At 43.3% G+C, this 27600-nt stretch overlaps 2 protein-coding genes across 3 annotated transcripts in view; one reads left to right on the plus strand and one right to left on the minus strand.

Moving 5' to 3' along the window:
- The window catches only part of PRKAR1B (protein kinase cAMP-dependent type I regulatory subunit beta), an 88555-nt gene extending 82234 nt beyond the window's left edge, over positions 1 to 6321 (minus strand). Inside the window, exons 1-2 of one of the 2 annotated variants that reach the window (XM_004945114.5) lie at positions 6168 to 6321; positions 4806 to 5009 (exon numbers count right to left, since the gene is read on the minus strand). In XM_004945114.5, the coding sequence (XP_004945171.1) occupies positions 4806 to 5009; positions 6168 to 6263 (300 nt within the window). In that variant the 5' untranslated portion in view covers positions 6264 to 6321. Of the gene's footprint in view, positions 1 to 4805; positions 5010 to 5569; positions 5934 to 6167 lie in introns of those variants that run through there. The other variant, XM_414754.8, reaches the window with a different exon arrangement.
- Positions 6322 to 6383: 62 nt separating this feature from the next.
- DNAAF5 (dynein axonemal assembly factor 5) lies at positions 6384 to 26771 on the plus strand. Its single transcript, XM_414755.7, has 13 exons — positions 6384 to 6929; positions 7915 to 8099; positions 8896 to 9020; positions 9417 to 9532; positions 10151 to 10383; positions 12227 to 12439; positions 14567 to 14710; positions 17807 to 17975; positions 20372 to 20519; positions 22189 to 22339; positions 23558 to 23714; positions 25301 to 25492; positions 26010 to 26771. The coding sequence occupies exons 1-13, from the start codon at positions 6398 to 6400 to the stop codon at positions 26144 to 26146; spliced, it is 2502 nt and encodes an 833-aa protein (XP_414755.3). The 5' UTR covers positions 6384 to 6397; the 3' UTR covers positions 26147 to 26771.
- The last annotated feature ends 829 nt before the right edge of the window (positions 26772 to 27600 follow it).

The following is a 27600-nucleotide window of genomic DNA, read 5'->3' on the forward strand; positions in this document are numbered from 1 at the left end:
AAGGTACAAACCAGCACTGCTGCGTTACAATAATGCCCTGCTTCACATACACCTGATCTAATCCCACTTCCATCAAAGTCGTGCTGTGACTGATTAAAAACCTAGCTGAAGCTGTGCACAAAAAACTTCCCCATGATTTCTGGTGGAGATGAACTGTGAAACAGGAATACCAAAGCTGACTTGAACAGGTATGCTAACCAAGCCATAAATTGGAAAGAAAACATATTATCTTTGCATCAAACTCAAAGAAAAAAGAGCTAATACATACATCTGTAGTTGTGACCCATTTATCTTCTCAATGTTCCCCTCTGGCTAAGATACTGGTGTTGCAAGAGGCTGATGTATAAAACACAGGAATTTAGCAAGCTGTCCTCAGTGTATGGGGTCATTGCCTCTCCTGATTAATGCTTTTAAGAGTTTTTGATGTGTTTTAAACACTGCAAGAGAAGCGACCACAATGACAAGCAAGTTCTCAGATTTACCCTTCCTTTCAGACTACTGCTCAAGAGCAACACCAGCAGCTTTCCTGCCTCCTAGCTGGAGCATTTCCAAACAGAAATTCGCTTTCAGTAGTTCCTCTCCTCACCTTTTCTTTCAGGCTTTGTCACTACCTGGAAACACAATGTTTAAATTCATGGAAGGCTAGCATCTGACAAGGCTCCAAATCACTGCACAGCTTTACAACAGCATTCCAGAAAGACTTTAAAAGCAAGTCAGCTGTTAGGTATCACAGCTCACCACCTCCGATCTGCTTCCTACAACTTCTGTGCTCAAAAGGAACAACACAAAGCACACTCTAAATCAAATATTTTCTTTTTCTTCCCCCTCTCCCACCTCTCAAGCACAGTGTCTTCTGACTGACAGGCCTGGAATCTGCTTTCATTTTATCCACAGCAAATGCACAGCCTCGTTCATGCACAAGTAAACTAATCTCTCTTTGCATTGGAACTGACCCAGAGGAAACACCGTCAATACAGGAAGGTCTGTAACAGCATCCCTTCATTTTTGGAGAATGACACAATGATTAACAGCAAACCACTCCACTGGAAGCATGGGACTCATTGATTCCATCACTGAAAGTGAGAGAAATTTGGGAGGTCTTAAATGTCTTACCCACTCTTTTCTTTGTCACAGCAGACAACTCTATAATCTCTTCAGATCATTCAGGCCTGTAACCTGAGACCTTCCATACAATCCTAACTACCATTCCTCTGCCTTCTGCATGTTAAATGCCATCTTTTTTTCCACAGCATCACTAAAAAAATACCTGAAATGTTCACCCCCCAATTAATTTATCCGGTTTGTACCTATCCTCCACTCTAACTGCCACTACTGCATCCTCCGTGGTTTCTCTGCACCATCGTTCATTCCCCATTTCCAATCTAGGCGAGTTCTCCTGCCAAAAATCTTCCTACATTTCTGCAGCTCTGCCTCACTGCTTGCCTTTCTGAGTCCCTTTACCTCCTGCAACATGTTAACACTTCTTATCTTCCCTTCCAGTGTCTTGCAGTAGCTCAGCCCATCACCACCTCTTCTCTGCTTACTTTACCATGGGGCATAAGACAGAAAGGTTCTCTTACAAAACAACAGACCATATTTTTGATACTTAAAAGCTTATGTAATCAACACTTCAATGTGTAAAATCCAGCCAAATACCAAACGTGTGCATGTATACCTGGTGTAAGAAGAAACATGCCTGCAGGAAAGTTCTAGAGAAATGTAATTTATAATAAAATGAAAAATTCTGCGTTCTGATAAAATGTAAATACTGGCAGAGACTGCTACTGCAGAGGAAAAGCTTAATGTTCAAATACTGAAACTCTTTATTATACACAAACAAAGTATAATTTACTAACAGTAAACACTTTTCATCCTACTCTACAGCAAACCTGTCACACGTGTGCCCTTACTTTTCTGATCATGTCTGTATGCAATACTGTCTAATATCACAAGGTGGAGCTACCCAGCCAACCTCATTTTGCTATATCTAATTCCAGATGGTACAGCCCAATGTTCTCCAAAACTCGTTTTTTTTTGGATGGTACCTGAAACCATATAGCATCAGTCTGGTCCATAAAACCACTGCTGATCCACAGTAAGCTGTGGCATTAAGTTCAGCCCGTGCACAATAGCATTCCTCTTGTGTGAGCACAGGGCAATAGAAGGAACCAGGTGAGCACTCAGATCCAGAAGGTAGCAGCAGAGTGCCTGGCTCAGCTTGCAAAGACACTGCTCTGAAATATAGGGCATGCAAAATGGCTCCACCAGAATACTTAGTCATTTCCAAACATAAGCTGAAGGTGCTGTTCTCTTTTGTGCCATTTTCTTTGCTAGTTCTACTCATAACCTTTTTCTGTGGAGCAGAAGTCTAGCTTGGTCTGGCAAGACAACTCCACCTTTGATCATATAATCATGGCACTGATCAGTCTGACACCAATGGAAGTTTTGCAGGCTCAGTATAGCTGAAAATACAAGGCTTTGCCTGCAATTTCATAGTAATTAACTAATCTACCCCTCTCCCCACATGGGAGCAAAGGTACAGGACAGATGCTGAGCTAACAGCAAATGTGCCCTGTCAGTGTACTGCTCGCTTCCATACAAACATCTCTAACAGTTAAATTCACAATCCAATTAAGATTCCTTGGAGTAACTAAATATGACAAGTATTGTCCAAAACCAGGATAAAGCTTGTTTAAATGATTTTGAATGACTTGTAAAGATAGAGAAATGTGAGTGTCCCCACATTTGTACCTCGATTCTGCAACTAGTCCATGCAAACTCACTGTTTTCATAGTTTTTCCACTAAATAAAGATTTTGTCTGTCAGTGCTGCACAGCTGGAAAAAAACAACTGACCTTGTTCCTACCTGACATTGTGCAGTCAGACACCATGGCTCCCCTGAGACCAATTCTGTGCAGGAAGAAGACAAACAATATTGCAGAAGACCCTTTGGTTCTACAACTCAATGAGAAGGGACAGCTATTCCTCTGGGATGCAGATTTCCTTCAACAGCATTATGCAACTAACCAAGTCAAAGCATTATCCTTCAGCAGAAAATCCCCCACAGTGCAATTAATCTCGAGGAAGTCCTCAAAAAATGGCTGAGCAAGGAAGTTAAACTGCTGTAGGAATAAGAATTACACTGCAGGACATCTCCAGAAGTAACCTAACAGCTCAGGCAGCTTCACTCCCTGACTGCCCTACAGGAGTCAGTGGCACCTCTGCTTACATCCATACTATGCACCATATTCACACTATTTGCTGTCCTGGGACTGCCTGCTTCTAAATGATCTCTCGTGATACACATCAATTCTGTTTTTGCATCCCGATCAATATTCTGTTACAGAATTCTGACGTTCTTTGGGAAATAATAGGAGATTACATAAAAGAATGTAGAATACCCAAGGGTAGGAACTGACAACAACTGTCAATTTTTCTGTAATGCATGAAGTCAAACTCCCCCAGAGCAACTCAAGTAATCCCACCAGCCATGCAGAATGTTCTAAAGCACTCTGGCATATTTTAATGTATTTGACAAAAGCGGTGCTTATCCTTCTGGGCAGGAAGTCTGGGATTGCATTTACTAAGCCAGATAACAATTCATAACAAAGGAAATTCAACACATTTAACTCTCTTCAAATAGGTCTTGGCTCTAAGGAGTTTAGCACAGGCAGAATGAAAAGATGTTTTGTTTGTTTTTTTAAATAATGCACGATACAATGAAAAAAGTTTGTACTTCCTATTCATTCCCATTTATCCAGGCATTCTTTGTGGATTTCCACCTGGATACAATGTTTGTATTTATTTTCAGGCTACACAAATTTGGCATATATCCACAGATAGAGAAAAGCAGACAAATGAGGAGAGATGCGTACAATGCTTCTATCATCAGTAATAAATCAGCTCTATGCATTATTCACTAGTTAATTGTTCTTGCTCTGTCCTTACAAAGTTCTGTTCCTAGGAGGAAAATAACATACATAAAACTCCTATCTCAAGCCTACAAATGTTATGCACTTAATTAGGAAAAAAAAAAAAAAAACAAAACCTCAAACATAATAACAGTCTTCTTACATTAAGTATGTGAATAAAGTGTCTTATAGAATAAGGACTCCTACGTACACCTAAGAACTTGCAGCCCTGTGTGCCCATGAGCATCTGTTCCTTGAGAAATCCCATCCCCTATAAAAGCAGCACTCACACTATCTACAACTCCTGCAAAAGACACCAATATGCTTCAGGAACGATTTGCCTGAGAACATTTTAAAGTATGTTTCCTCTCTACACTGCTTCTGAATACAGCCACAGTTTATGAAGTCTCTCTGAATGCATCGCTCATTGGAGATCCTAGGATATGCAATACAGGAAACAGCAATAAATTAAATCGGCAGACTTCAATGGTTTGAAATACCTGCTGGTTCCCTGACGCTCTTCAGTTTAAAGGGCAAGGGAAAAGCACTTCACCTGACACCAGGATGAACAGGGAACAGCATCTTTTGCTCTACCCACAGATGAGAGCTGAGAATGTCATGCATCATAACACAAAGTACGCTTCCAAGTTCTTGGGTCACTGGTAACAAGTTCAGTACGATGAGAAATGTAATCTTGGTGTTATGGATAGCAACAGCATCATGGTAGCCATCAGCAAATAAAGGGCTGTCTGTTTGTTTCTAACAGCCTTTGTTTTTTAACAATAGCTTGCTAATTCAAAAGTTGAGAAGAAAAGTGCACCAGAAGATCCGAAATGTTTTTAACAATCTTTTCAGCTTAGAATCAGAAAATTGTGTCATGTTAAAATCACTGACCTTTTCTAATTTTTCAAAGTGTTCTCTGAGGAACTTCATGGGTCGGTCTGGTTTTGCTATGCAGAGATTGACAATGCACTCCTTTAAAATCTGCTGGATGTTGTGCTTCTGAACATAGAGCTCACATCCCTTCAGGCTCTCATCTTCTTCCACGCTGCAGGAAGAAGCAGCAGCCATCTTCAGGCTTGTAAACAGTAAACAGACCTGGGTAAAGAAAATGGTGTAAGAAAGAGACAATTCTTTACCAGAGGAGCTTGGAGCAGCAGAGATAGCCAAGTACTGCCTGAGAACTATCAACTCAGAACACTTGAATGCTCTGGAAACACCAACCATGGCATCTCTATAGGGTCAACACATTGCTAACTACGAAAATAGCATTTTAACTCCTCAACATCTACAAATAACGGTACAGTGAATCACACGAGGCCATGAGTTCCAGAGACGGTCATTAAACACCGGTTTAAGCCCCACATTTCTGTTCCATCGCAGCCTCCCCCCGCTCAGCACAAAGCCAGGTTCGTGTCTCAGGAGGATTTCTGGTTCGGGCAGACCCCAGCAGCAGCCCTCGGGGCCGCCCGGCAGGGCCGAGGTGGCTGCGGCTGCAGGGCGCGCCGACACCCCAAGGAGGGCCGACCTCCCCACACAGCGCCCCGCGGAGCCGCCCCCAGCCCGGGTTGGGCCGCGCGGGGCCTCCGGGGCCCGGCAGAGCGCGCCCGCATCGGCGCTGCCCCGCGCTCAGCCGCAGGGAGCGCGCCGGGCCGTACCTGGGCTGCTGATCCGGCGGAGCGGCGGTACTTTCTGCCGCCCTCACGGATGAAGGCGCTCCTCCGCCGGCTTCCGCAGCGCAACCGCCTCCTTCTCCCCTCGCTGCCCGCGCCGGGACCGCGGGGCTCCCGGCTGCCCGGCCCGCTGCTCTCCCTCCCTCACGCACACACGGACGGACGCGCACACAGACACAAAGGCTCCGGCCCCGCCGCCGCAGGAAGTGCCGCTGCCGTCACTCAGCCGCAGGATCGGCCTCCTCGGCGCGGAGCGGCGCGGAGCCGGACGCCGGGCCGGCTGTCACAGCGCTCGCTGCCACGCGCGGTGCCCGCAGCGCCTGAAGCGCAGCGCCGCTCTCTCACCGCTGTGTAATGGCGGCTGAACGCACTGCCGGCGAGCGCCGGGCCGCTGTGTGGCAGCGACGTGAGGCAGTGCCGTGCTTTACTGCGCCCCGAGCTCGGCGCGGTCACTGCACACGGCGATCCCGGCGGCCCGCCTGCTCAGGTGCCCGTGGGCTGCACGGTGCGGTGACTGCGGTGTGAAGCACTCAGAAATACAACAGAAGCGCGTATATAACTCGGTGGATATTAGAAATAATACCGTTGCAGAAATCAGCCACGTGCTGCTATCAGGGGATTCCGTTCCCGCTATAAATAATTTATAAAACAGGGGAGGGGGGGAACGAAGACGAAGCATTAAAGCACGCGACGCAGCCCCGCGGCGCGGCCTGCCGCCAAGCGCGCCCGGCGCGGCCGTAAAGCGCTTTCCCGCCGTCGTAAAGCGGCCGCGTCCTTAGCAACGGTGCCGCGCTTCCGTAGCGCCGGGGCAGCATGGCGGCGTGCGGGGCGGCCGAGCTGGCGCAGGCCCTGAGCCGGCCCCTGAGCTGTCTTCAGGGCCCCGAGTGCGGCCGGGCGGCGCGGCTGCGGGCTCTGGAGGCCATCCGGGCCGAGGTGCAGGAGCGGCCGCTCTCGTCGGAGGCGGTGCAGGAGGTTTTCGAGGCGCAGCTGGTGCGGCCGCTGGCGCGCTGCTTGGCGGGGGACGCGGCGGAGCGGTGCCGGGAGCTCGCCCTGCAGCTCCTCCTGCACGGCCTGAGCCGCTGCGAGCGGCCCGGAGAGGCGCTGCCCGTCCTCCTGCCGGTCCTGGCGCAGCGCCTCGGCCCGCCGCAGGGCGCTGAGCCGTGCGAGGAGCTGCGCCTCGGCCTGCTCCAGCTGCTGGGGCTGCTGCTGCGGCGCGGCGGGACCGCCGTGGCCCCGTACCTGTCTGATGTGGTCGGCATCCTGCAGGCCGCCCTCCTCGACCACTTCGCCGAGGTCAGGCGGGAGAGCTGCAGGTGCGCCGTGGCCTGCGCACAGGCCGTGCCAGGTGGGGCTCGGGGGGGACCGCGGGGTGCCGTGAGCTGCGGTGTCCTGGGGGGGACGAGGCTGGGGCCGGGGCCTGCAGGGATGCAGCCAGCAGCAGGGAAGAGAAATACATTGTGCACGCCCTCACAGGAGCGCTTTGTCAGCCCCAGGGGGGATCCAGTGAAGAAGAAGTGTACCGGGAGTATCCATGGGGGTACTGGTGGGTGGCAGGTTGGGCATAAACCAGCACTGTCCCTCCCAGCCCAGAGAGCCAGCCATACAGTGGACTGCATCAAAGGCATGGCCAGCAGGGCAAGAGAGTGATCCTGTCCCTCTGCTTTGTGCTATGAGGCCTCACCCAGAGCACTGCATCTACTTGAGGAGTGCTCTGTGCAGGAGTGATGTGGACCTGTTGGAGTGTGTCCATAAGAGGGCCATAAAAATGACCTGTGGGATGGAACACTGTGGCTGTGCAGCCTGGAAAAAGGGAGGGCTCTGGGGAAACGTGATGGCAGCATTCAGTATCTGAAGAGGCTGTGAGAAAGAAGAGAACAGACTTTTTAGCAGGTTGTGTGTGATTGGACAAGGGGACATGGTTTCAGAGTAAAACAGGGCACATTTAGATTGGTTATAAGGAAAAAGTACGTTAAGGGCAGCAAGGTGTTGGCAAAGGGTCCCCAGAGTGGTGGTGCAGACACCCAAGTTCAGGGGACAGGACCTGAGCAATGATGGAGCTGTGGTTTCCCTGCTCAGTGCAGGGGAGTTGGACTGCATGACCTTGAAGAGTGCCTCCTAACTCAAACAGTTCTATGATTCTGTGAGCAGTTACAGCACGTGGATTATGATATTTCAGTGGGGGAGAAGCGCTTGTGGGCTGGCATTCAGCTCCATTATAGTGTAAACATTGATCAGCTTGCTGCTCAAAGTGCTGCAGAAATCACCCTGCTCAAAGTGCGTTGCCCATGTAGAGAATGGAGTACTTGAAGTTTCTGTCTCTCTCCTAACAGAGCACTTCCATATGCAGTCAGAATCTCTGATAAAGCCCTTAATGCAAACAATTTCACACCAGCACTACAGAGTTCGTGTGGATGTAATTCAGGCTACTGGAACAGTGATACAGTTTGGAAATGGGAAGTCTGTGGATGATGTTCTGTCTCATCTGGCCCAGCGATTATTTGATGAGATTCCCAAGGTGTCATTTTTCTTCTTTTTTGGGAGGGTCGGGGGGCATTATTTTAAATCTAGCTTCCCATTTGTTTTTCCCCTCGGTTTTCAGCACTCGTGCATTCATTTCAGGTATGTAAGCTTGTCACATATGGTCTCAGTCAGCTGTGGACTATCCAAAAGCAGGGTGAATGGCCTGTTCCACTGCTGTCTGGTTCTACACACTGTTGTAGTGCGTAGGCAGCTTTATGTTAAAGGAGGCCTTCAGTTCTGGCTAAATTCTTATGGCAGATCTCTCTGGGATTTTGTTCTATTTATTTTTTATGCTTAACTAACACAGTTTGGGTCCCTTCATAATTGCTGTAGTCCTTCAGATATATGCTATGTAACCATCACTAAAATATTCTATTTTTTGAGTGGGTGCATTCAAGTTACTTAACTTTGGCTTCCATTATAGTAAATAGATAAAGTTGTCTTCTGGACAAATGCTGGAAAGGTGCAAATATCAGAGAAATTTACATTTATATTCTCAGAGAGATACTAACTATGAGAAGTTAAAGCATTCTGATTTGGGTCTGGATGTTGTCTCCTTGGAGATTTAGTTGTGCAGTTCTTAGTCTAAAGCCGAGTCAGAGAGAGAACACAAGGGGGAGCACGGGGTTGCACTGAGATGCTGCAAGGCAATCCTCAGCTCTTGTCATCCTCATTGACTGTTCACGCACTTGATACCAAATCTTAGATACCAAAAGCAATTTTTTATTCTTTTTCTTTTGACTTTTTAAAAATTAATTATTTTTTTGTTCCCTCGTTTTTAATCCACACAGGTTCGTCAGGCTGTAACAACCGTCATTGGGGAATGGCTGTTGCACCTCCGGGACAGATACTCCTATTTTCACAAGTTGATCCCTCTGTTACTCGGCAGCGTTACTGACGACATTCCTGAAAATATGTAAGCAGAATACTTCTGGTTTTTCTTTTCTTACTTTGCCCCTCCACTCCCCTTCCTCTGCATGGAAGTATTTCTACATTTACAGATAAATTATGTGGAGGAAAACCAAACATTTGTAAACCTACTCCTGATAGTGTAATCTCTGGTGACTTTTGTTTGGATCCTATGTTGAAGCAAGTGTGAGGGATGGAAATGGTAAGAGAGACAGAGCTGGGATTACCCTTTGGAAGAAGTGACCTTTGTCCACCAAGTACATAAGCATCAGCTCTTAGTAGTCCCATTTAAATAGCAGGAATGCTTCCCATTCTTCCAAATGAATTCAAGAAGTCATATTTTCCAGAAGTCTAATTTTAAAATGTTTTCCTTTGGGAGTAGTGATTTTTATTTTATGCCTAGGACACTCGCTTGGACTTACTGGGAAAAGGTAGGCTTGCAGTGGGAGAAGGAGAACGAAGAAGATCTGAAGGATAAGATGGATTTTAGCGTTCCACCATCTCATTATCCCAAAGGAGGTGAGTCTTAAAGAGAAAGTAGGGATTTTTTTTAGTGGGTGGCACTGAGGGAGGCTGGCTTAGCACTGTTCTCTTTGGAGAACTTGCATTTAAAAGGGGAAAAAAAAAAAAAGGGTATGACCTGAGAGCAATTGCCTTTTTTCTTTTTTCCTTTCCAAATAATGTTTAACTCAGTGATTCCAGAGTTTGCACAGAAGAGTCCTTCTGTTTGATGGCTTCAGTTAATTCTTTAAGTGACATTTGTACTGTCAGAACAACTAAAAGGAAATCGTGGAAGTTATTGGGCAGCATTTTCCAACGTGGGCACTGTGCCACACTCATGTATGTTTTCTTCCTTTTCCCCTTCCATAAGGATATTAAAGCATAAACTTTAAAGCCCTTTGTAGTGAGAAATATATGTACATTTTCAGAGTGGCGTGGAGTTAAAATTTTGCAGTATCTATTAAAGAAATACAACTTGCACGTGTAAAATCCTCAGCAGCATTTGGAATGTCTTCTTCTATACTGAAGCAGATTCTCAGAGCTCCTCTTGGAATCTCTAAACTCTTCCGAGGCTTTTCCTTCCACATGGCTGTCATTGTGTTGTGAATTGTTTGTGGGTATGTTTTTCCTCTCCAGTGACTCGACCAGGACTGGGGTGTCGGGAACTCGTGTCAAGGAACCTCTCCAAAGTCCTTCCAGGTCTCTGCCATGATCTAACAGACTGGGTTGAAAGCACAAGAGTGAAAGCATCCCAGCTTCTGTATGTGTTACTGCTGCATGCAGAGGACCACATAACACAGCACATGGAGCTGCTTCTCAGAGCTTTGTATCAAGCGTGCTTGGATAGAGAAAGTGAGGTGGTTAGGAATGTAAGTATCTGCTACATGCTTCATGAAGATACTCTTTGTTGTGTGCCTGGGTGTATTGTGCGAGGGATGGCAGTACCATAGGTCACTGCAGCTTCCCCATGACATTGGGATCAGCTTTTAATGGGTGTTAGAAATATGTACAAATTGTATTTAGTTACTGTGTTAAAATAAATGCATTCTTGTGTTGTTGGTATGAAGATCAATAATAAAATTATTTAAATACTCTTTAGCTTATATGGTTCAATAATAAGGCAATAAAATACATGTCACTGAAAGGACTAGATGAATTTCTCAGAGGACAGGCAGGCAATACAAACTGTCTTTACAATTTTTAGAGAAGATCCATTCATTTTTCTGCTGTATAGCAAACAGGTATAGGACCAGAGAGATTATTGCATTATAAAGGAGTAATGAAATAAAGATCTTACCTGTGTCCTGGACTCACAGAAGGGCTCCAAGAGGAGCAATCTCCAGATAGAGATCCTTCCTCCTTGGGAGTCAGCCCTTAACGGGGCCTAGGAGGGGTGCAGCCAGGATCCACCCCTTCCGGTCACTCAGGTGAAATTGCCTTCACCTGTGCCCCTGCGGCTGACTCAGCACTCGCCTCAGGTGGTCAATCAGAGGTTCAGGCCGTGATTCAACAGTTCCCATACATCTACACAAGCAAGACAGCACACATATAACAAAAGCATCACATAATTTAATTCAAAGCTGCAAATGGTATTGCTTTGGGGAATTGGAAGAATATTTTTTGCTCACTTGGATGCAAGTAGTCCAACTTATGTTAAATAGAATGAATTTCCTAAATCAAGGTTTTCTTTTCATTCCCACTATTATTTTGGCCATATGCAGACTGAGAAATCCATGTCTGAAATGATCCTTCTTTTTCAAGTCTTTGTTTTTCCTTGGCTGTTTCATTTTGTTGGCTTTATACTCTGTCTCAATACTATAGTTGATTCCCTCCTTTGATTTTTCCTGAATTGATTCAAATATTAATTAGATTCAATTGAACATACATGGCTAAATCACTGGAGTGGAAGTGACATATATAAAATAAAGTAAGCTTTTGTGTTAGGGGAAATGAGCCAACTGCTGAATAAAGGAGTTAGGAGGAAATGTTCCTGTTGCACAGGTGATGGTGCAGTGTAAAGTGTGTCTGTGTAATGCAACTGGTTGGGGTTAGGCATCAGTAAGGCCTGATGTGCTGGTATGTCACATGAGAACAGCATGCTTTGCAGGCAGATGGGATCAAAGGGCACAAGTGTCATGGGGAATGGATAGCAATTTCAGCCTTTTCTGCTAAAGAAGAGATTGCAAGCAGTGAGCAGCTCCATGGTAGTGCTTCCACAGTAAGCCAAATCAGTCGTGTCACTGCCTAAATACAGTACAGTAGCAAAAAATCCCATTTTTGTATTTATTGTCAGTGCTTCGAATGAGTGGGCAGTGACTGCACTGAGAGCACGTGCCTGAGAACAGCATTTGGAGAAAGACTTGAAACCAGTAAATCTGCCAGATCTGCTTATTATGAGCTAAAGACTGTATTGCTCTGCAAGCTGTACGCCTCATTTCTGTATGTTACTTTCTCACGGAAGTTTGTCTGAGGCCGAGAATGGTGTTTGCATGCTATTATTATATGCTATGTTATTATGTGCTTACTAAACACGCGTCAAGAAAATTTCTTCATGCATATAACCATCCCTGAGTGAGTGGAAAAGGCCTACAAGGCAACTGCTGCTGCATTTAAAGTAACAGCTGGAATCATAAAAAGAAAAATCCCGATGATATATTGAGTGGTCTTTGTGTTTCCAGAATATCCTCTATAGCTATTGTTCTTTTTTTTCAGTGTGTGAAGGCAGCAGAATTGATCGGAACGTTTGTCAGTCCTAAAGTGTCTTTGAGATTAATCACATCAGCCTTTGAGATAACACCTAAGCCATCTTGTTTAATGGTTCTCGCTGCAGTGATTCGAGGTAGCCCAAAAGAAATCTTGCAGCCTCATTTGAGTGATCTTGGCGACACGCTGTCACAGGCTGGAGTTTGTCAGCGATCTGAGGAGGTAAGGATCTTAATGAAACATGACAGTTCTAAGTTTTGGACCAGTGGTTCTCAAACACACTTTTTCATTTGTTCTCCTTAAGTGCTGCCTTACCTTTCCCATGCACACCCAGCCCGCTGTCTCAGGATGTATCTGTAGACGTGTCTGAGACAATGACAGGAGCTTACATGTCTGCCCTGAGACTCATTATGTTCTCCTCCTAGTTGTGATCTCCTTATCAAACTATTCCCAAAAAACCGCTGGCAATTCATCCTCTTAGCAGACGTGGATTCAAGTTTCAGAGCTGATGTAGGGTGCCTCATAGTGGGAAGAAAATGGAAAGGTGTGAGGAGGAAAGAAGCTATTCAGAGTGTGCTCTATGAGCAGCATTCTCCATTGGCCAATCCAGAGCCAGCATTTAACTCATGCTTTGAAATTCCTTGTATTCACAGTCCAAACAAGATAATGTGTTTTAATCATCATCAGCGATGGACAGCTTTCCACAGTCCACAAAGACTGGCATGTTGGCTTCCCAGGAAAGATTCCCTTTTTGTGTCCTTTCTTATTGTTTTGTATTAATTTTTATCCTGTTTTCCATTTTAAAAAGAAGATAGCAGTATGCTGCTTACCTGTACATTTAAGAGCATGTTCTGTATTCTGTTCAGCTTGGTTGCTTCTCGTTAAGTTAGAATCTAGCAAGGAGGCCTTTATAAATTAGAAATCTCTTCTCAAATGGACCTTTACTTATGGCTGAGCCATTCTGCCATCTGAAGGATATTCATCAGTTGCTATATAAGGAGGGGAGAGCTTCTCCTTCAGTGTCAATGGAGAATGAGTTCCAGGATTATTGTTATTATTTTCTTTATCTTACTCTTTTTTTTCTCCTCCCCACTTGCCTGGATGTGGAAATAGATCTGTGAGGAATCCTCACCATCTCCCCCACAAATGCAGTCCTGTCCTTTCATTGCAGCACAAGTTTCTTAGGCCTTTGTTCTTAAGATGACCAAAAAAGGCTGCAGTGTTGCCTTCAGAAAATTCTGACTTCATGAGATTCAAAAGTGCCTTTGCAAAAGTTATTCATGTGTGTAGACTGAATCTGGCATAATTATCTTTCTGAGCCAATGTAAGATATACATGTGAAGTTATTCTAGGTTTCTTCCCTAATGGAATATACACCAGTGATGCACAGAATTAACCTTAATCTCCGTGAAGCCTGGGGTGATTAGGAACTCACATAACTGGAAGCACTGTAGCCTGATTGTTCAAATAACAATTCCCTGAAGTGTATCTGCAGAATTGCTATGAGGTCTTAATGCTCAGCATTTCCATGTAGTGCTGTACAGAAGGTGCATTCAGCTGAGCCGAAGCATTTGGTGCAATTGTGAAATTGTTCTGACCTGTGGTTTTAGGAGAGAATCTGTCTCTGAAATAGAGAGCAAACACTGCATAGACATAGTTTAGCTAAGGATTGACCGTGTCCATGAGATTAATAACACGGATAGCTAACCTATTCCTAGACTTGATTTATTTTTGGTAATAAATTTATAACAATGGCCCCTTCTGTTAGTTCAATGTAGTCTGACAGCTTCATGGAATATCAAGTGCACTTTATCATAGAAGTTACTGTAAGCTGACGGGCAAGGGTATTGACTTCCGTTGACATCAGCTGGATCAAGATAACAGGCATAATATTGCAGCAAACGAGATAAATTGGCAAAGATAAAAGCAGATAGTCAGGTTTTCTCATTTTATGTATTTACCATTACTGTTCAGTTGAAATAGCCAGACGTGGAATAATATTTGAAAGAGTTGTAATAAACATTATTAATTAACAAATTGCACTTCAGAATGAGCAAGTGCTATCTGTAAGCACAGCAAAACGCTTTGATGTTTTTATTTGCAATGGAGTGACTGTGTGGCTAAGAGCAGGATCATTTATTTTGTTGCCAGGACAGGCAGGAAGGTTATGTTGTGTTCTGCAGAAAGTAGAATGTAGGTCAGCAAAAGAACTAGCATCAAATGATCAATGTGACTAATTTAGACGACTATATAGCACTCAGATTTTATTGTTATCACTTCCCTTATCTCTCTCTTAATGAGAATATTTTCTAATAACCATAATAAATGTGTGCTTTTATTTTAAAAAAGGTCCTTTACATGGAACAGTTGCTTTGTTGTGTACGAGCATTGATTGAAGTATGCCAGGAAGACTGCCAAGGAATTTGCTTGCAACTCATGAAAGTTTTGGTGGCAGTGATGGCAGTGCCAAATTCTGAGCACCTTAAAGAGAAGGTAAGCTACAAACCGCTGTAGTATTCTGCTGCATTTCCTTGCTTTAATGTTGATAAAGTGCTTTGTCTAAACAGAACCATAATTTTTTGTCTGGCTGTTAGGCTTTAAACCACAGAAATCCTTCCCTAAGAGTTCCTTCACAAAGAGTGATACAGTTTGAAGTTATTTGCTATTGCCTGACCTTAACTCTGGCTCTGTTGTGCATCTCTCACTGACTCTTAATGACAACCAAGAGACCTTTTACATGGGGCAAAGTCTTTAGTGTCTGCGATTGTGCAGGAGAGAAAGCAGGACTAGCGTTAATAATAGTAGTAATAATAAAATCAATACTTTAATTTCTCTTTTTTTTTTTTTCTGTTTAAACACACATCTGACTGATTTTACAGTAGTTGAACTTTTTACCCCCGACCAGAACTAAAAGCTTAAATATTGTTGCAGGAATGCTTTAAAATGAAGGACTTCCGTAGATGCCCTGATAATAGATGAGCTTTTGGGCTAAACATTCTCTCACCCCCTTATTCTTCTCTTCCTCTTAGTTCCTCGAACTAAATAAATCAGCAGGCCTTCCCCATGTAGTATAATCATGAGCCATCCAAGTTGTCTTTCTTCAAATGTGCTTCTTAAATGTGATGGCTATTCTACTTCCTTTGCTCTTGCTCCCAGGCATGCAATTCCAGAGGCCTGTGCACCATCAGTATTTATGGCCCCCAGCTGACAGGCTGCCTCCAGCGAGGCACACACTTAGGAAACTGTTCTGGAAGAGGTAAAATGGAACAAGTATTAAAAGTACTTTGTAGGACCAGGAGGTACAGCATAAAGATTTGCCTCATGGAGAGCTGGTGTGAGAGCAGGATTTATTTTATTTCATTTATTGGCCTTGTGGTTTTTATATTTGTTTTTTTAACAGAAAATCTATCCAAGTAAACCTCAGACAGATTGATCTGATGTGTTTTCCAGTATCTTGTCTGTTTAGCCCTTAAGTGGTCTGTACAGTTAGCAATGTGAATTCATCCACCTGCAGAGGAAGCCATTTCATGGAGGGAAATCCTGATTTTCATCGACAGAAAAGTTAAATCTCTCAAGATTATTACAGGCTTACGATGTTCCTGCAGTTACAGATGAGTTTTAAAGCTGAGAGTGCTTTGGATGAGGATCTTTTTTCTCATCAGCCTTTATTTCAGCTACATAAATAGATTATCTGGTGACAAGATTACATAATTGCAACATATAAGCTTGTCACCAAGGTGAATCCAGCTTGCTGCTTTTTGCTTTTCTCCCCAGTTGCTGCTCTTGTGTTCAGGGTCAAAAGATTTTGAGAGTAAAAAGAAATGATTCAAAGATTTGCATTATAGAATTTCAGTTCAGACTTGAAGATAAGGAGACAGCAGAGCAGAGTGATAGTGGAGGCCACAGCTGATGTGACTGATGGGTGTCTGTGCTCTTCCTGATTGCTGATTCTTGGCCTTTGGCTTTGCAGCCATCAGTGTTTCTAGTTGCCTGAAGCTAAGGGAAGAGATCAGGACCACCAACTGAGCACTGAGGAACTGTGATGAGGGGTACGGTTTACAGCCCCCAATAGACTGAAGCTAAATCAGATGTTACAGTCAGGCAGGCATGTTTTGAACTTGTCAGTACTGTGACTGGTGACCTAAAGGTAAGGCTTTGTTTTGTTACCAGTATCCTGTGCTGTCTCCGTTCTTCTCTGGGCATGTGTTAATTACCAGCATGAAGATAATGCATCATTAAAGTTGCTAGCTTTCAAATATATGAAAGAAAATCACCCCTGCTATTCTTTTTGTCAACTACAAGACACTTCTGAATGAGAAAATGCACAGCAATCTGTTGGCATATTTGATTTTTCTCCAATTTTTTCAATTTCACATGTGAAATGAGTTAGTAGGTTATTTTAAATCACCTCTGAAAGAAGTATTGTTTTGTGCCTCCTTTGTTTAATAAGGAACAAAAGGTGTTGTGGATGGGGGGTAATGGAGGATGGTTTCTCTCTTGACACATTCTGTCACATAACATCCAATTTATTTACAGATAAAGGAGTATTTTACAGTTAAGTTATTCTGTTTCTGTTTTGTTTTGCTGGCTCACAGAATGCCTCCAGAAAGAAAAATTCACTGTGCTTGAGGCAGGCAGAGCTGCTCTATGAATATCCTTTGTTCCTAGCAAATCCGGATTGATTGGCTTATTTTAAAAATCTCACTTATTTTCTCCACAACTGGTGCTTCCATAATAACGCCTTTGTCTGGCAAGCTGTTAGCCAGCAACACTCCAGTGGTCCTAAGCATCTTTTAACTGACATGTGTGGTGGAGTTCAATTCAAAAACGGTAGAGATGTGGCTGTGACGTATAGTCCTGCTGCACCTCTTAAAGTCAAATGGTGCCACCACTCACAGCGCTGTGCTCCAGCATTCCCTGCTGGAACTGATGGCTGTGCTGAGGATGTGCTGCCCCTTGCTGAGGTTCCCAACCATGCCTGACTCCTTGTTCTTGTCTCACTGTTTGCTGAAATTGGTAGTGCTGTAGGTAGTGCTTTCAGCATGCTCCTCATCTCTGCCTGTAAGAATTTCTGTACGGCATTTTGTCTCATTAAAGTTTGAAAGAGTAAAAAGCAAAACACAAGAGCAGGTGGAGGGGAGGGAATTCCTTGCCCTGTCTGAGCAGTAGCAGCTGTAGTTTTGGTAGCTGCCATAGGCTCCTGGATGTCCATGTGGGAAATTGCCTTTATGTAGGTGTTTTAAAGCATTGTTGAGATAAAATCACTGCATTGCTGAAACTAATCAGAATGGTTTCATGGCTTGGTTAGGTTTTGGATAGGTTTTCAAATGGATCAGAGATGCTTTAATTTTGATCCTCCATTGCTGTGTTCCTTACGATTTTGTTCTGAGATCAGGACAACCATTTGTCTTGAAGTCAGAGTTACAGGATTTGTTACAGGCCGACCCTGTATGTATTGGTCTTGGTCATCCAAATTGCAAGTGTGGGAATCCTTTCCCTTTCTTGGGGGTATAAACAAAGAGTTTCAAAGATTGAGCTGTTGTTCAAACACCTCTCCAGTTAAGTATCTCACCTCTCCTTTCTTAACAGGCAGAAGAAACAATGTGTTCGTTAGCTGAAGTGCAGCAATTGGATGGTTTTCTTTATCTCTACAAACAGCATATCCTTCAGCTTCTGGAATGGGTCTCAGTGTCACACGACAGTTGGACCTGCTATTCTCCAGAAATATTGCAGTTAGGTGTCATTGCAACTCACTCAGGTATGACTTATTTAGTACTGTGATAACCCATCCAGTTCTTAAAAATGAAATGATAAAGTAATAATCTCGGTAGCCTGCAGACACATGGTATTTTCTAATGAATAATGTAGTATTCAGAAGCTCTGCAAGAATGATGAAAAGCAAAAATGAAGATGTTCAGGCAGCTCCGATTCCAAAAGGGCCCATCAGCTGTAAGGCTGTCATCTGAAATCTGGGAAGAAAACTCTCTTGCCCCAGTGCGGTGTTGGAAAGCGGCCTTCCTTTATTCCTCACAGTACACACCAGGCCACTTGACAAACCAAGCACGTGCTCAGAGTTCAAGTTCTGCATTTAAACAGTTAAGACATACATATGCAGTACACTGGCATACATATTCATTCTTTTCCAGGAACTCAATATATGCCAATGTCCCTCTGTTCACGAGTGGTGGTATCTAAGGTGGTCGTACGACCACTTACTTTCTCTCCGCTTTTCTATCATCACAGTCATCATGGTGACTTCTGGCTAACTTTTAGCTGTTTTTCCTCAATTTGGCAAATTTCCATTGCTTGTTAGGCCATCGTGAGCAACTTCCAAACCAAGATATGTGAGAAGTCCTTGCACCTGGTGGATGCAAAGATAAAAGCAGTCTGTTGTGACTGCAGTGCTTCTTGTGAGGCAGGGTCGCTGAGGAAAACAAGGCTGTTCACACACCAGCAGAGTTGAAATGGGAAGATTTAGAACCTAACACTCACTGAATCCTTTTGCTAAACTAACATATTGGTCCTTAAACTAGTATCCTGATTACTACTGCTAAAGAAACAGCCTGTAACACCTGCCAGAAGCACGGGGTGCCTCTGGGTATGTGAGCTGGGTACGGACTGTGAGGAAATGAACTGATGTAGCCTATGGATCCAAGAGTATGTCCACTTTTTTCCACGCATTCCTGCATTCTTATAAAAGATAGTTGTGTGTACCACCCATTCTTGGCATGTATTCTCCAACACAGCACAGCAACTCAACAAACCTCTGTGAACAATCAACTCACTGCTTTGCACAGCAACAGCCTTAAGTACTTTTCTTATCTGTGGAAAGAGCAAGAAGCTTTTCATTGCAAGCTCTGAGAAGCCAACTTCCCTGCATGCTTGCATTCCCCTTCCCATGACTGAGGAACTCCTAGACAGTTGTCTGGCTTCTCCTTAGTGGCAAATAAATCATAAAATGTCTGGGCAGACGTTTTGACGTGCCCCCCACGCTGGTTATGTGCTGCTGTCTGGGCTTTCTGTCTAATACAGCAGCTCTTAGGGCTAATCTGCTTGTTTGTTTGTTTTTCTTTTTCTCTCTTATCATTCCCACACAGAATGCTGCTTTTTAATCGGTGTAATCAGGTTTACTCATTTCCAGTGTCTCAGTTTTCACTGCTTTTAGGAATGTGTGCTTACTCTGAAACTAGCAGTGTAGATTATTTTGTTTATTTCCCATCTGTTGGATTTGGTGTAATCAGTATGATATAATAAGTGTCCTAAGAATGCCCCAAATCTCACATGAAGCAATATATCTCAAATAAATGTTAAGAAAATAAAGGCCTACTTGTCAACATGGAAATTTAGCAAACTGCAGCATAACATTCACCCCATATTGCCTAAGTCTAGACACTGGAGATTGATTTTATTTGATTTTTAATTAATCATTACATTTCCAGATACCACTAAATGCTATTGAACTTGTTTTGGAATGGTGAACGCTTCAGTCTGTGCATTTCACATGTGAAGAACGTTCTGGTCAGCAGAAAGGCCCGGGTGTTGTGTCTCTTCCTGGGCAGCTTCTGAGTGATGGGAGTTGAGTGAAGTGTGTATCACAATAAAGTGAAGCTGGAGAGGTTTCTAGTTCATAGCAAGCAGCAGGAGGAGCATTCCACAGCAAGCAGCTCACAGAATAAAGCAAGTCGGTGGTCTGTGCGTCTTCTTCTTAAAAGCTATGCAGATATGAATTGTTGTCAAGGAGAAGGGCAGTGCCTTCCTCTGACAAAATCACTTCTTCCCATGTTGGGCTGACAGCTCAGGGCTTATTTCTGAGCTTCTTGGTTAGTGATGAAACAGAATTCATCAGAGGAGGTGAAAATGTTAATAGTTCAGAGCATGAATTTGGAAAATATTTTTGCTTCAAATAACAGCTGGTGGGAATTCACTGCATTTTAGATTCTCCTGTCAAATGCAAAGAAGCATTATTTAAACATGGAGAAATAATATGCGGTAATTTTATTACCCAGGTTTTGAGGCTGACCCTTTCAAACCTGTCCTTTCCTGTGAGTGTGAAGTTCAATGCTGTTTTAACACCGGGCGTATTACACATTTTCAAGCGCTTGTATATGAAACGTGAACAGAAATTAATTGTATTCTTATGTGTTCATTTTCTAGGTCCTGTCATTGGTGAAGCTCTCCATGACTTTATTCTCATTCTTAAGACATGTCTGCAGCCAAACAAAGATCCCCAGATGCGCTTAAAACTTTTCACTGTTTTATCAGAGTTGCTCCAGAAAGCCAATGAGACCATCAATTCCCAGGGGTGAGCAGAGCTCTGATGTGTCCATCCGGTTGGCTTTGTTTTTTGTAAGAACTGTGTATCGTTATATGCATAGACTACAAAGAATCATAGAATTGCTCAGGTTGGAAAAGACCTTAAAGATCATCAAGTCCAACCACAACCTGACCATAGTAGCCTAATTCTAACAGCCCTTCGCTAAACCATGTCCCAGAGCACCAATAGCACAACGCTGTATGTCCTCTCATGGAACTGGCTCACATTTAACATCAAGTTACAAGCATTTACAACAGTACGACTTGAAAATGGAGAGAGGGAGGATTTACTTGCATTTGAAGCAGCAAAAAGTACATCTTAATGGTGATGAGAGTGTGGTGAAGTAAAAATAAGTTATGGTTACCAAATCACATTCATTGCTAGCAGCGATTTGTTTAGCTGCACAACAGTTTAGAATAGGAAAGGTTTCAGTTATTGCACCGACCACAGTTGTATGACCATCAAATTTTGTTTGAATCTGACATCACTGTGTCAGAGAGCTGCCAGCTATTGCTTTCCCAGTTCTGTTTCAAAGCGACAGAACAAATATTCTCCCGAACAGCACAGAGTTATGGTTGAGGTGATGCTGATGGAACTTTCCTCTGCGTTTTGACATATTGTCTTTCTTTGCACTTTAACAGACTTTGTTAAGAACAGAAGCAGCTGTTGATCAGATAGCGCAGACCTGCTTGGAACTAAAAGGAAATTTGGAAGGATGGTGATCATTAATGATATCTTTTTCTAGCAAATTTTCAAATGGGGAATCATAAACTCTCAGAAATGTGTTTAAAATAGTAAATCTAAAGGTTTTTGACAGATTTCTATGTGTTCATTGGGACTACGGATTTCTTGTTATTACTGAGTCTTATGTGCCACCTGCTGGACACGAGGCACGGATTGATGCCTCATGCACTGCTGCTTTCTGTGGTGAGCAGGCAGCAGCCAGGTGTGCGGGCGCCCGTGGTGCAGCTGTGTGTGCAGTGGGTGGCGGAGGTCTGGCAGCGCCCCGTTGCGTTTCTGTGATAAGGTCTTGTGCAGCAGGGAGAGGTCCGTTCTGTGCTCTGTGTGCTTTGCAGCTCCCAGCTGCTGTGTGGGGCCCGGGGACAAAGTGGACAAGCAGAGCCTCTGTTATCCACTTACAGAGCAGGCAGATGGGGCTTCTGTGCCAGGGGAAAGCTACGTATTTGGTGTGCTCCCTGCAGCGTTACACTTCTGGCCTCAGCAGTCACATTCATACTTCTCACACAGTGAACCTTTTTTCATTGGGCAGTCTCAAAGGGCCTTACAGATATTAATGAATCCTATCAGCACTCACGTGGGGTGTTATCTCAGCCTTGCAGACAGAGAAGATGAGACAGGGAAGGTAAGCAGAGCACCCAGGTAACAGTGAGTTGTGGGCATCATCTGAAGTGGAAGGAAGTCAGGCCTCTCCTTTCTGTGCATGGTAGGTATTTGCTTACATATTACCTCCAAAAATGAAGTTATGAAGGGCTTATCACATATGTTATAATCATGTTGACAAATAAGATCTTTTTTTTTTTTTACAGAATCTTTTTTTCCCCTTCTCTGCCTGTGTTTCTATGGCAGAAAGTTCTCCTTTGCATCCTGTCAGTCTCTTTACCGCATCCTTTATTTTGCTTTCTTATTTTTGCTGCAGGCTGTTCCCTAGCTACCTGGAGATTGTGATAAAAGACATCCTGGCTCCTAATCTGCAGTGGCATGCTGGGAGGACAGCAGCTGCCATCCGCACCACAGCTGTGTCATGCCTTTGGGCCCTTATTCACTGCCAGATGCTTGCACCAGAAGAGGTAAATTCTCTCTTTTTCATCAGATGTACTCTGGAATCCTTCACAGGAAAACAAAATAAATGTAAAAAAGGAAAAAAAAAACCTCTTATTGCTTGTAATGTTTTCAAATGGATGCATAGGTTTCATAATTAAATTAATTGCAACAGAGTGGTAACAAGTGAAATGATCAGCAGTGAGGGTACGGTGGGTCCTGGTAGCAGAGCCAGGGCCTGCTCTGTGCTGGGCTCTGCTCACCTCCACGGAACGCTGCAGGGCTTTGTCCTGGCACAACAGCAGTGCTGACACAGAGCACTGTGAGCATCATCAGTGCAGTGCTGACATGGCCAGGACTGGAGCTGCCGGCACGTGGCAATGACAGCTTGTCTGGTTGCCTTGGAGCCCATGGGGCTGTTTGGGAAAATCATCTAAAGGACTTCTGGAAAGGGCAGGAGGAGCTGAGATGGAACCTGAGGGGTATCTATGGAAACTGAAGCAGAGAGCTGGCAGGGAGGATCCTTAAAGAAATGCTAGGTGCCATAGTGATGGAGGATCGGTGGAATCAGAGGGGGGTTGAAGCTTGTCTGCTCACAAAAATGGTGTTTGAAAGTGATGCAATGGGAACGTGCTAAATGTTATTCAGCATTTACAGTCTCAATAACAGATCTTAATTGAACAAAGGCTTTAAGCACGTGTGAGATGTCAGAGGCTGCTGTTCAAATGTTTTTCTCAATCAGTGGGCGACATTGACGTCCTTTTGCATCAACATACAGAAAATGCACGTGTTGAGGGCAAATAATGAATCTTGCCAGAAGTGTTACATTAAAATGGTCTTTATTTTAAAACTTCCTTTTAGAATAAGAGCGCCACCTATTGGTGCATGCATTGCCTCCGCTCCGAATTACTGCCAGCCTTGGCAGGATTTGTATTTTGTTTTGTTTTGTTTTGTTTTAATAAAAAGGCAGGTGAGTCTAAAGCTTTAATCAGCTTCAGAAAGCTCATATGCGTATGTACGGAGTGCTCCTGAACTGTGTGCTATATTGGTAGGTTTTCATTTCCCGAGTTTGCTTCCAGGCAAAAATGGAGCTGTGTAACTTCAGCAGTTTTAGGTATAATTATTTTTTTTTTAATTAAGCAAGCCAGGATCTGTCAGAACAAAAAATAACTTATGTAAGCAATGAGTATAGTGCTTTAAGGTGACCAAAAGCTATTGTTCTTCTGTGCTTTTCTCGTTAATCCTAGATCTTAAAAGTCAAGGATGCATTGATGCCCCAGATTATCGCTGCCATGGATGAGGACTCTAAAATCAGTCGGCTGATGGGTTGCCGCATTGTTGGTGGTATTTTAAAAGTCTGTGGGAGGCAATTTGATGAAATCCAGCTTGGCAAGACTTACCCGGGTACGTATAAGAGTTAGGGGGCTGGGGAAGATGTGTCTCTACTGTGTAGTTACCATTGCTTTTCCCTGAGACATTCTAGTAGCTTTGTCTGTAACACTGAAGGCGTTGTGTGGTGCGTAGGTGCATTCACTGTGCACACTGTCCACTTCTCCTGCCAGCTCACTGTGGCTGCTAGCAGTGCAAGCACTGACATAGACTGGGGAATGCCAAGTCTGTGTGATGTCACTGTGTCAAATGGCTTTAATCCTATGTAAAGAACAAAAAAAGCCTTTACACAGTTTGAATTCCAAATAGGGGTAGATCTTATGCTGACTTCTTACTTTATTCCCATAAATATATTCTGGTGCTCTTTCTACGTCCTCTTACCTGGTATATTTTAACTATTCAGGTACTTATTCCCTAAAATAATTCTGTAGATATTAAAGGACTGGAAAAGGAGTTGTACAAAACCATATGGTTAGCAACAGTTTTGTCTGTGAGCGCCCATTTAACACCCTGAAGACATAACCCTAAACTGTTAGGTGAGACTGCATGAAGTGTATGAAGTGCAGGTATGCATTTTAGAGAATCAAAGTGCTGGACACCTCAGTAGGTGTTGCTGAGCATGAATCCAGCAGCTCCTGCTTCTTGTGAGGCCCTGCTCTCTCTGTTCGCTTTTCAGCTGCAGGCTTTCATGTCACAGAGGTGTTGCGTTGCAGATACGTTGATGTCATTTTCAGATGCCCTCACTCCCAGCTGAGTGGAACTGAGTGTTAAGTGTTCTTGGTGTTGTTGTGCATTACACCACTAGATGGAACTTCAGTCAGCAGTATTGTCTGCAAGGCTTACCAGAGGTTCATCTGCATTGCTTCTTACTTTAGACTGTATGAAATAATGTTCTAACTATAGTGAAAGCGGAGCAGCAGTGCATTATATAAATGGCAGTCACATTGTTCTCCGTGCAGTGCTTCAGAGTGCCAAGAGCAAACCGTGTCACTGTGCCATAAATAGACCTGCATACGTAGCGGGCTGTTGTTCGGGACTTGTTGGTTTGATTTGGTTTGGAAAGAAAAAAAAAGAAGTAACTCCAAAGCTACAGTGCTGTGCTGTGAAATAGAGCTGTTTTCTGCAGTGCCTACCAGGGTGATGTTGTACTGCTAAACAATTAGTTAGGAGAAGTACAATCTATGCTATGTGACAGTGTTTGTGTTCTCAGAAATGTAAACAAATAAATCTGCCCTTCCCAAACTGAGCATCTTAATGACTGTTCTGTTACATGGTACAGCAGAAATCTTAACAACAAACGTCTTTATTTTGCTGAAATGTATAAACAGACCATCAGCAAAGCACATCTTTGCATCTTGCTTATTCAAGTAGTCTGTGATGCATCTGTTCACTGAAAAGACAATGTTTTACAGAAACACTGTGCTTTACAGAGTACAGAAGTACTATTTCTGAATTTAATTAATAGACATTCATAGTGCTACGTAGGTAGAGTGTTAGAGAATAATTCCAGTGATTACAAAATAGGTTTATGCTTTGAAACAAAAAGGGAAAGAGAACTTCTCTGTTCATAGTGCTCTTTGGTTACACGTGTTCCTCTTCAGAGGTTTTAAAGCGTCTGGATGATGCATCAGCTGATGTACGACTGACCGCTGCTCACACCTTAACTGACTGGTTTAAGTGCTTGAAGGACAGTGATGTGAAATCTGCAATGAAAAGTCACATTGAGTTTCTATACCAAGAGCTGTTGATACATCTGGATGACCAAGATCCAGACACCCAAAGTGCAGTCCTAGGTAAGGCTGTCAGTCATTTCTATTTTTAACAATACTTCTGAAAAAATGTTTTCAAGTGCTACATGCAAATAGTGTTTATAAGGAGAGACTGCTCTGAGTGGGCCGGTGTCACTGGGAGCTTTCCTTTGGGTTTGGTGATGGTGAGCTCAGACCTTTCACCTGTATGCAGAACGTAATGTTTCATCTAGCGTTCACCAGGGTGGGAATATCAGCATATCTGATGCATCAGAGCTCTGTATAGACAGTAAAAAGGATATGGAATGTAGTCACTAACCGTTGCAGGATGTGACCATAGCCTAGCTTGCTATACAGGTTCTGTGGAATTGATTGGTGTATCACTCCGTGTCCAAGCATACCAGTGTCAATATACAGACCTCAGCAAATGAAAGGGCAATCAGCAGCATGACTGCTCAACGTGTACAACAGCCCCCGGGTTATGCTGCAGCTACTTTGAGGGAACTTGAATAGAAAAACACAAAGCAACTAATGATTTTTATACCATATTTTTATTTCACAGAAGTATTAAAAGAAGGAAGCGTTCTATATCCCGAACTGCTTGTGAGAGAAGTTGAAGTGGCAATACATAAACATCGAACGCCAGCCTATTGTAACCAGCTACTGCATCACATTCAGACCACCAGAGAAGCAGCTTAACGAATCAGTTCTGCAAGTCTTTTTAGTGAGCTGCATTTGGAATCTGTATGATACGGATTGCTTTCATGTTTCATTTGCTCAAGGTAGGCTGAGCAATAAGTAGATTTTTTTTCTTTAGAAGTTCAGTATTAGCTCATTTATAACTCAGGTTGGCACAACTCTACATTCTGTGCCATGTGAGCAGTTCTTTGTATCTACTAGCAATAAAACAACGTTTTAATTCTCTTACATTGGAAGCTTTCTAGATAAAAGGTTTAGAAGAGGAATATTTTTCAAGAATTTGACACCGTTTCTATTTGAGAGAGTTCATTTATTTTAAAAAGTAATAATCTAATGTCAAATATATTTATGTTGTTCAGTGAGGATTCAGTCTTCCAAGGAGTATTTCAGACTGTGGCTGATATTCAGGCTTTGCAGAGTCACATCGGTGAGGATCAGTTTTACCAGAAATAGAGGCAGCCAAACTCCTGTTGCATAATGCAGCAGAATTGTCGTGATGTTTTGAGTGCTCATTATGCTGCAATAACAGGGACATATTCTGAGTGGGTGTCACCAAAGGGGTGTTTTGTATTGTCATTGTATTCTGCTTTATGACTGAGAATAAAGCTGACATTTTTTAAATTAAGGGTTGGATGTGGAAGAAAATGTGCTTTTTGTCATTTAGACTATCAGTATTTATGTTGCATTAATTAAATATATGGTATCTGCACCTTTATGTTGATACCACAGTGCCTTGGAGGGCAGGCGATATTTACATCCTACTTGGAAGTGAAATTCTCCAATATTAGGTGAAAGTTTTTTGCTGGATTTTTTGTGTTTTTGATTTGAAGACCACTGCATTGTATAAGATTTAGGTTCGGGGTGTTTGGTGGTTGTTTTTCTTTCACGTTCTCAGCTGTGGAATGAAGTGAGCTTCTAGATTCCTGTCAGAGTCATTGTGGATAGTTTGCTATTTATTGCACACACAGAAAAGTTGTGGAAAATCAGGTTCCTCGTTTTATTATTTTTTTAATTACTCGTTCTTTAGGCATAAATGCTTCTTATCTTCTATCTCCCAAATGCCCTGGCTTTGTATCAAGTCTAAAAATAGGCTTTGCAAGGTTTGGCAATGCTCCTTATGCTATAGGAAGTCCTCCTGTTTGCTTATCTTTCCGAGTGAATTGTATTTTTTCACACTTAGGATCCAGTTGGTAACCAAACTGCTTTTGTACTTACCTGCATTCTCAAAAAAACATGTGAGAGAGAATAGATACAGAGAGTAGACCCTACTCCTCTTCTAAAAGCAAAATTAGGCAAACTCGTGGCTTCTCCTCTGCCAAATACTGTGCTGTTTTGAAGATGCCATCAGAAGGGACAATAACACTGAGAATACAGAATATTGGAGTAATTTCTTCATGATCCAACAGCTCTTTGACATTTCTGTGCAATGGAATGCACATTTTAAATTGTACATA

The sequence above is a fragment of the Gallus gallus genome, chromosome 14, assembly GCF_016699485.2.
Source record: "Gallus gallus isolate bGalGal1 chromosome 14, bGalGal1.mat.broiler.GRCg7b, whole genome shotgun sequence".
Taxonomy (NCBI): domain Eukaryota; kingdom Metazoa; phylum Chordata; class Aves; order Galliformes; family Phasianidae; genus Gallus; species Gallus gallus.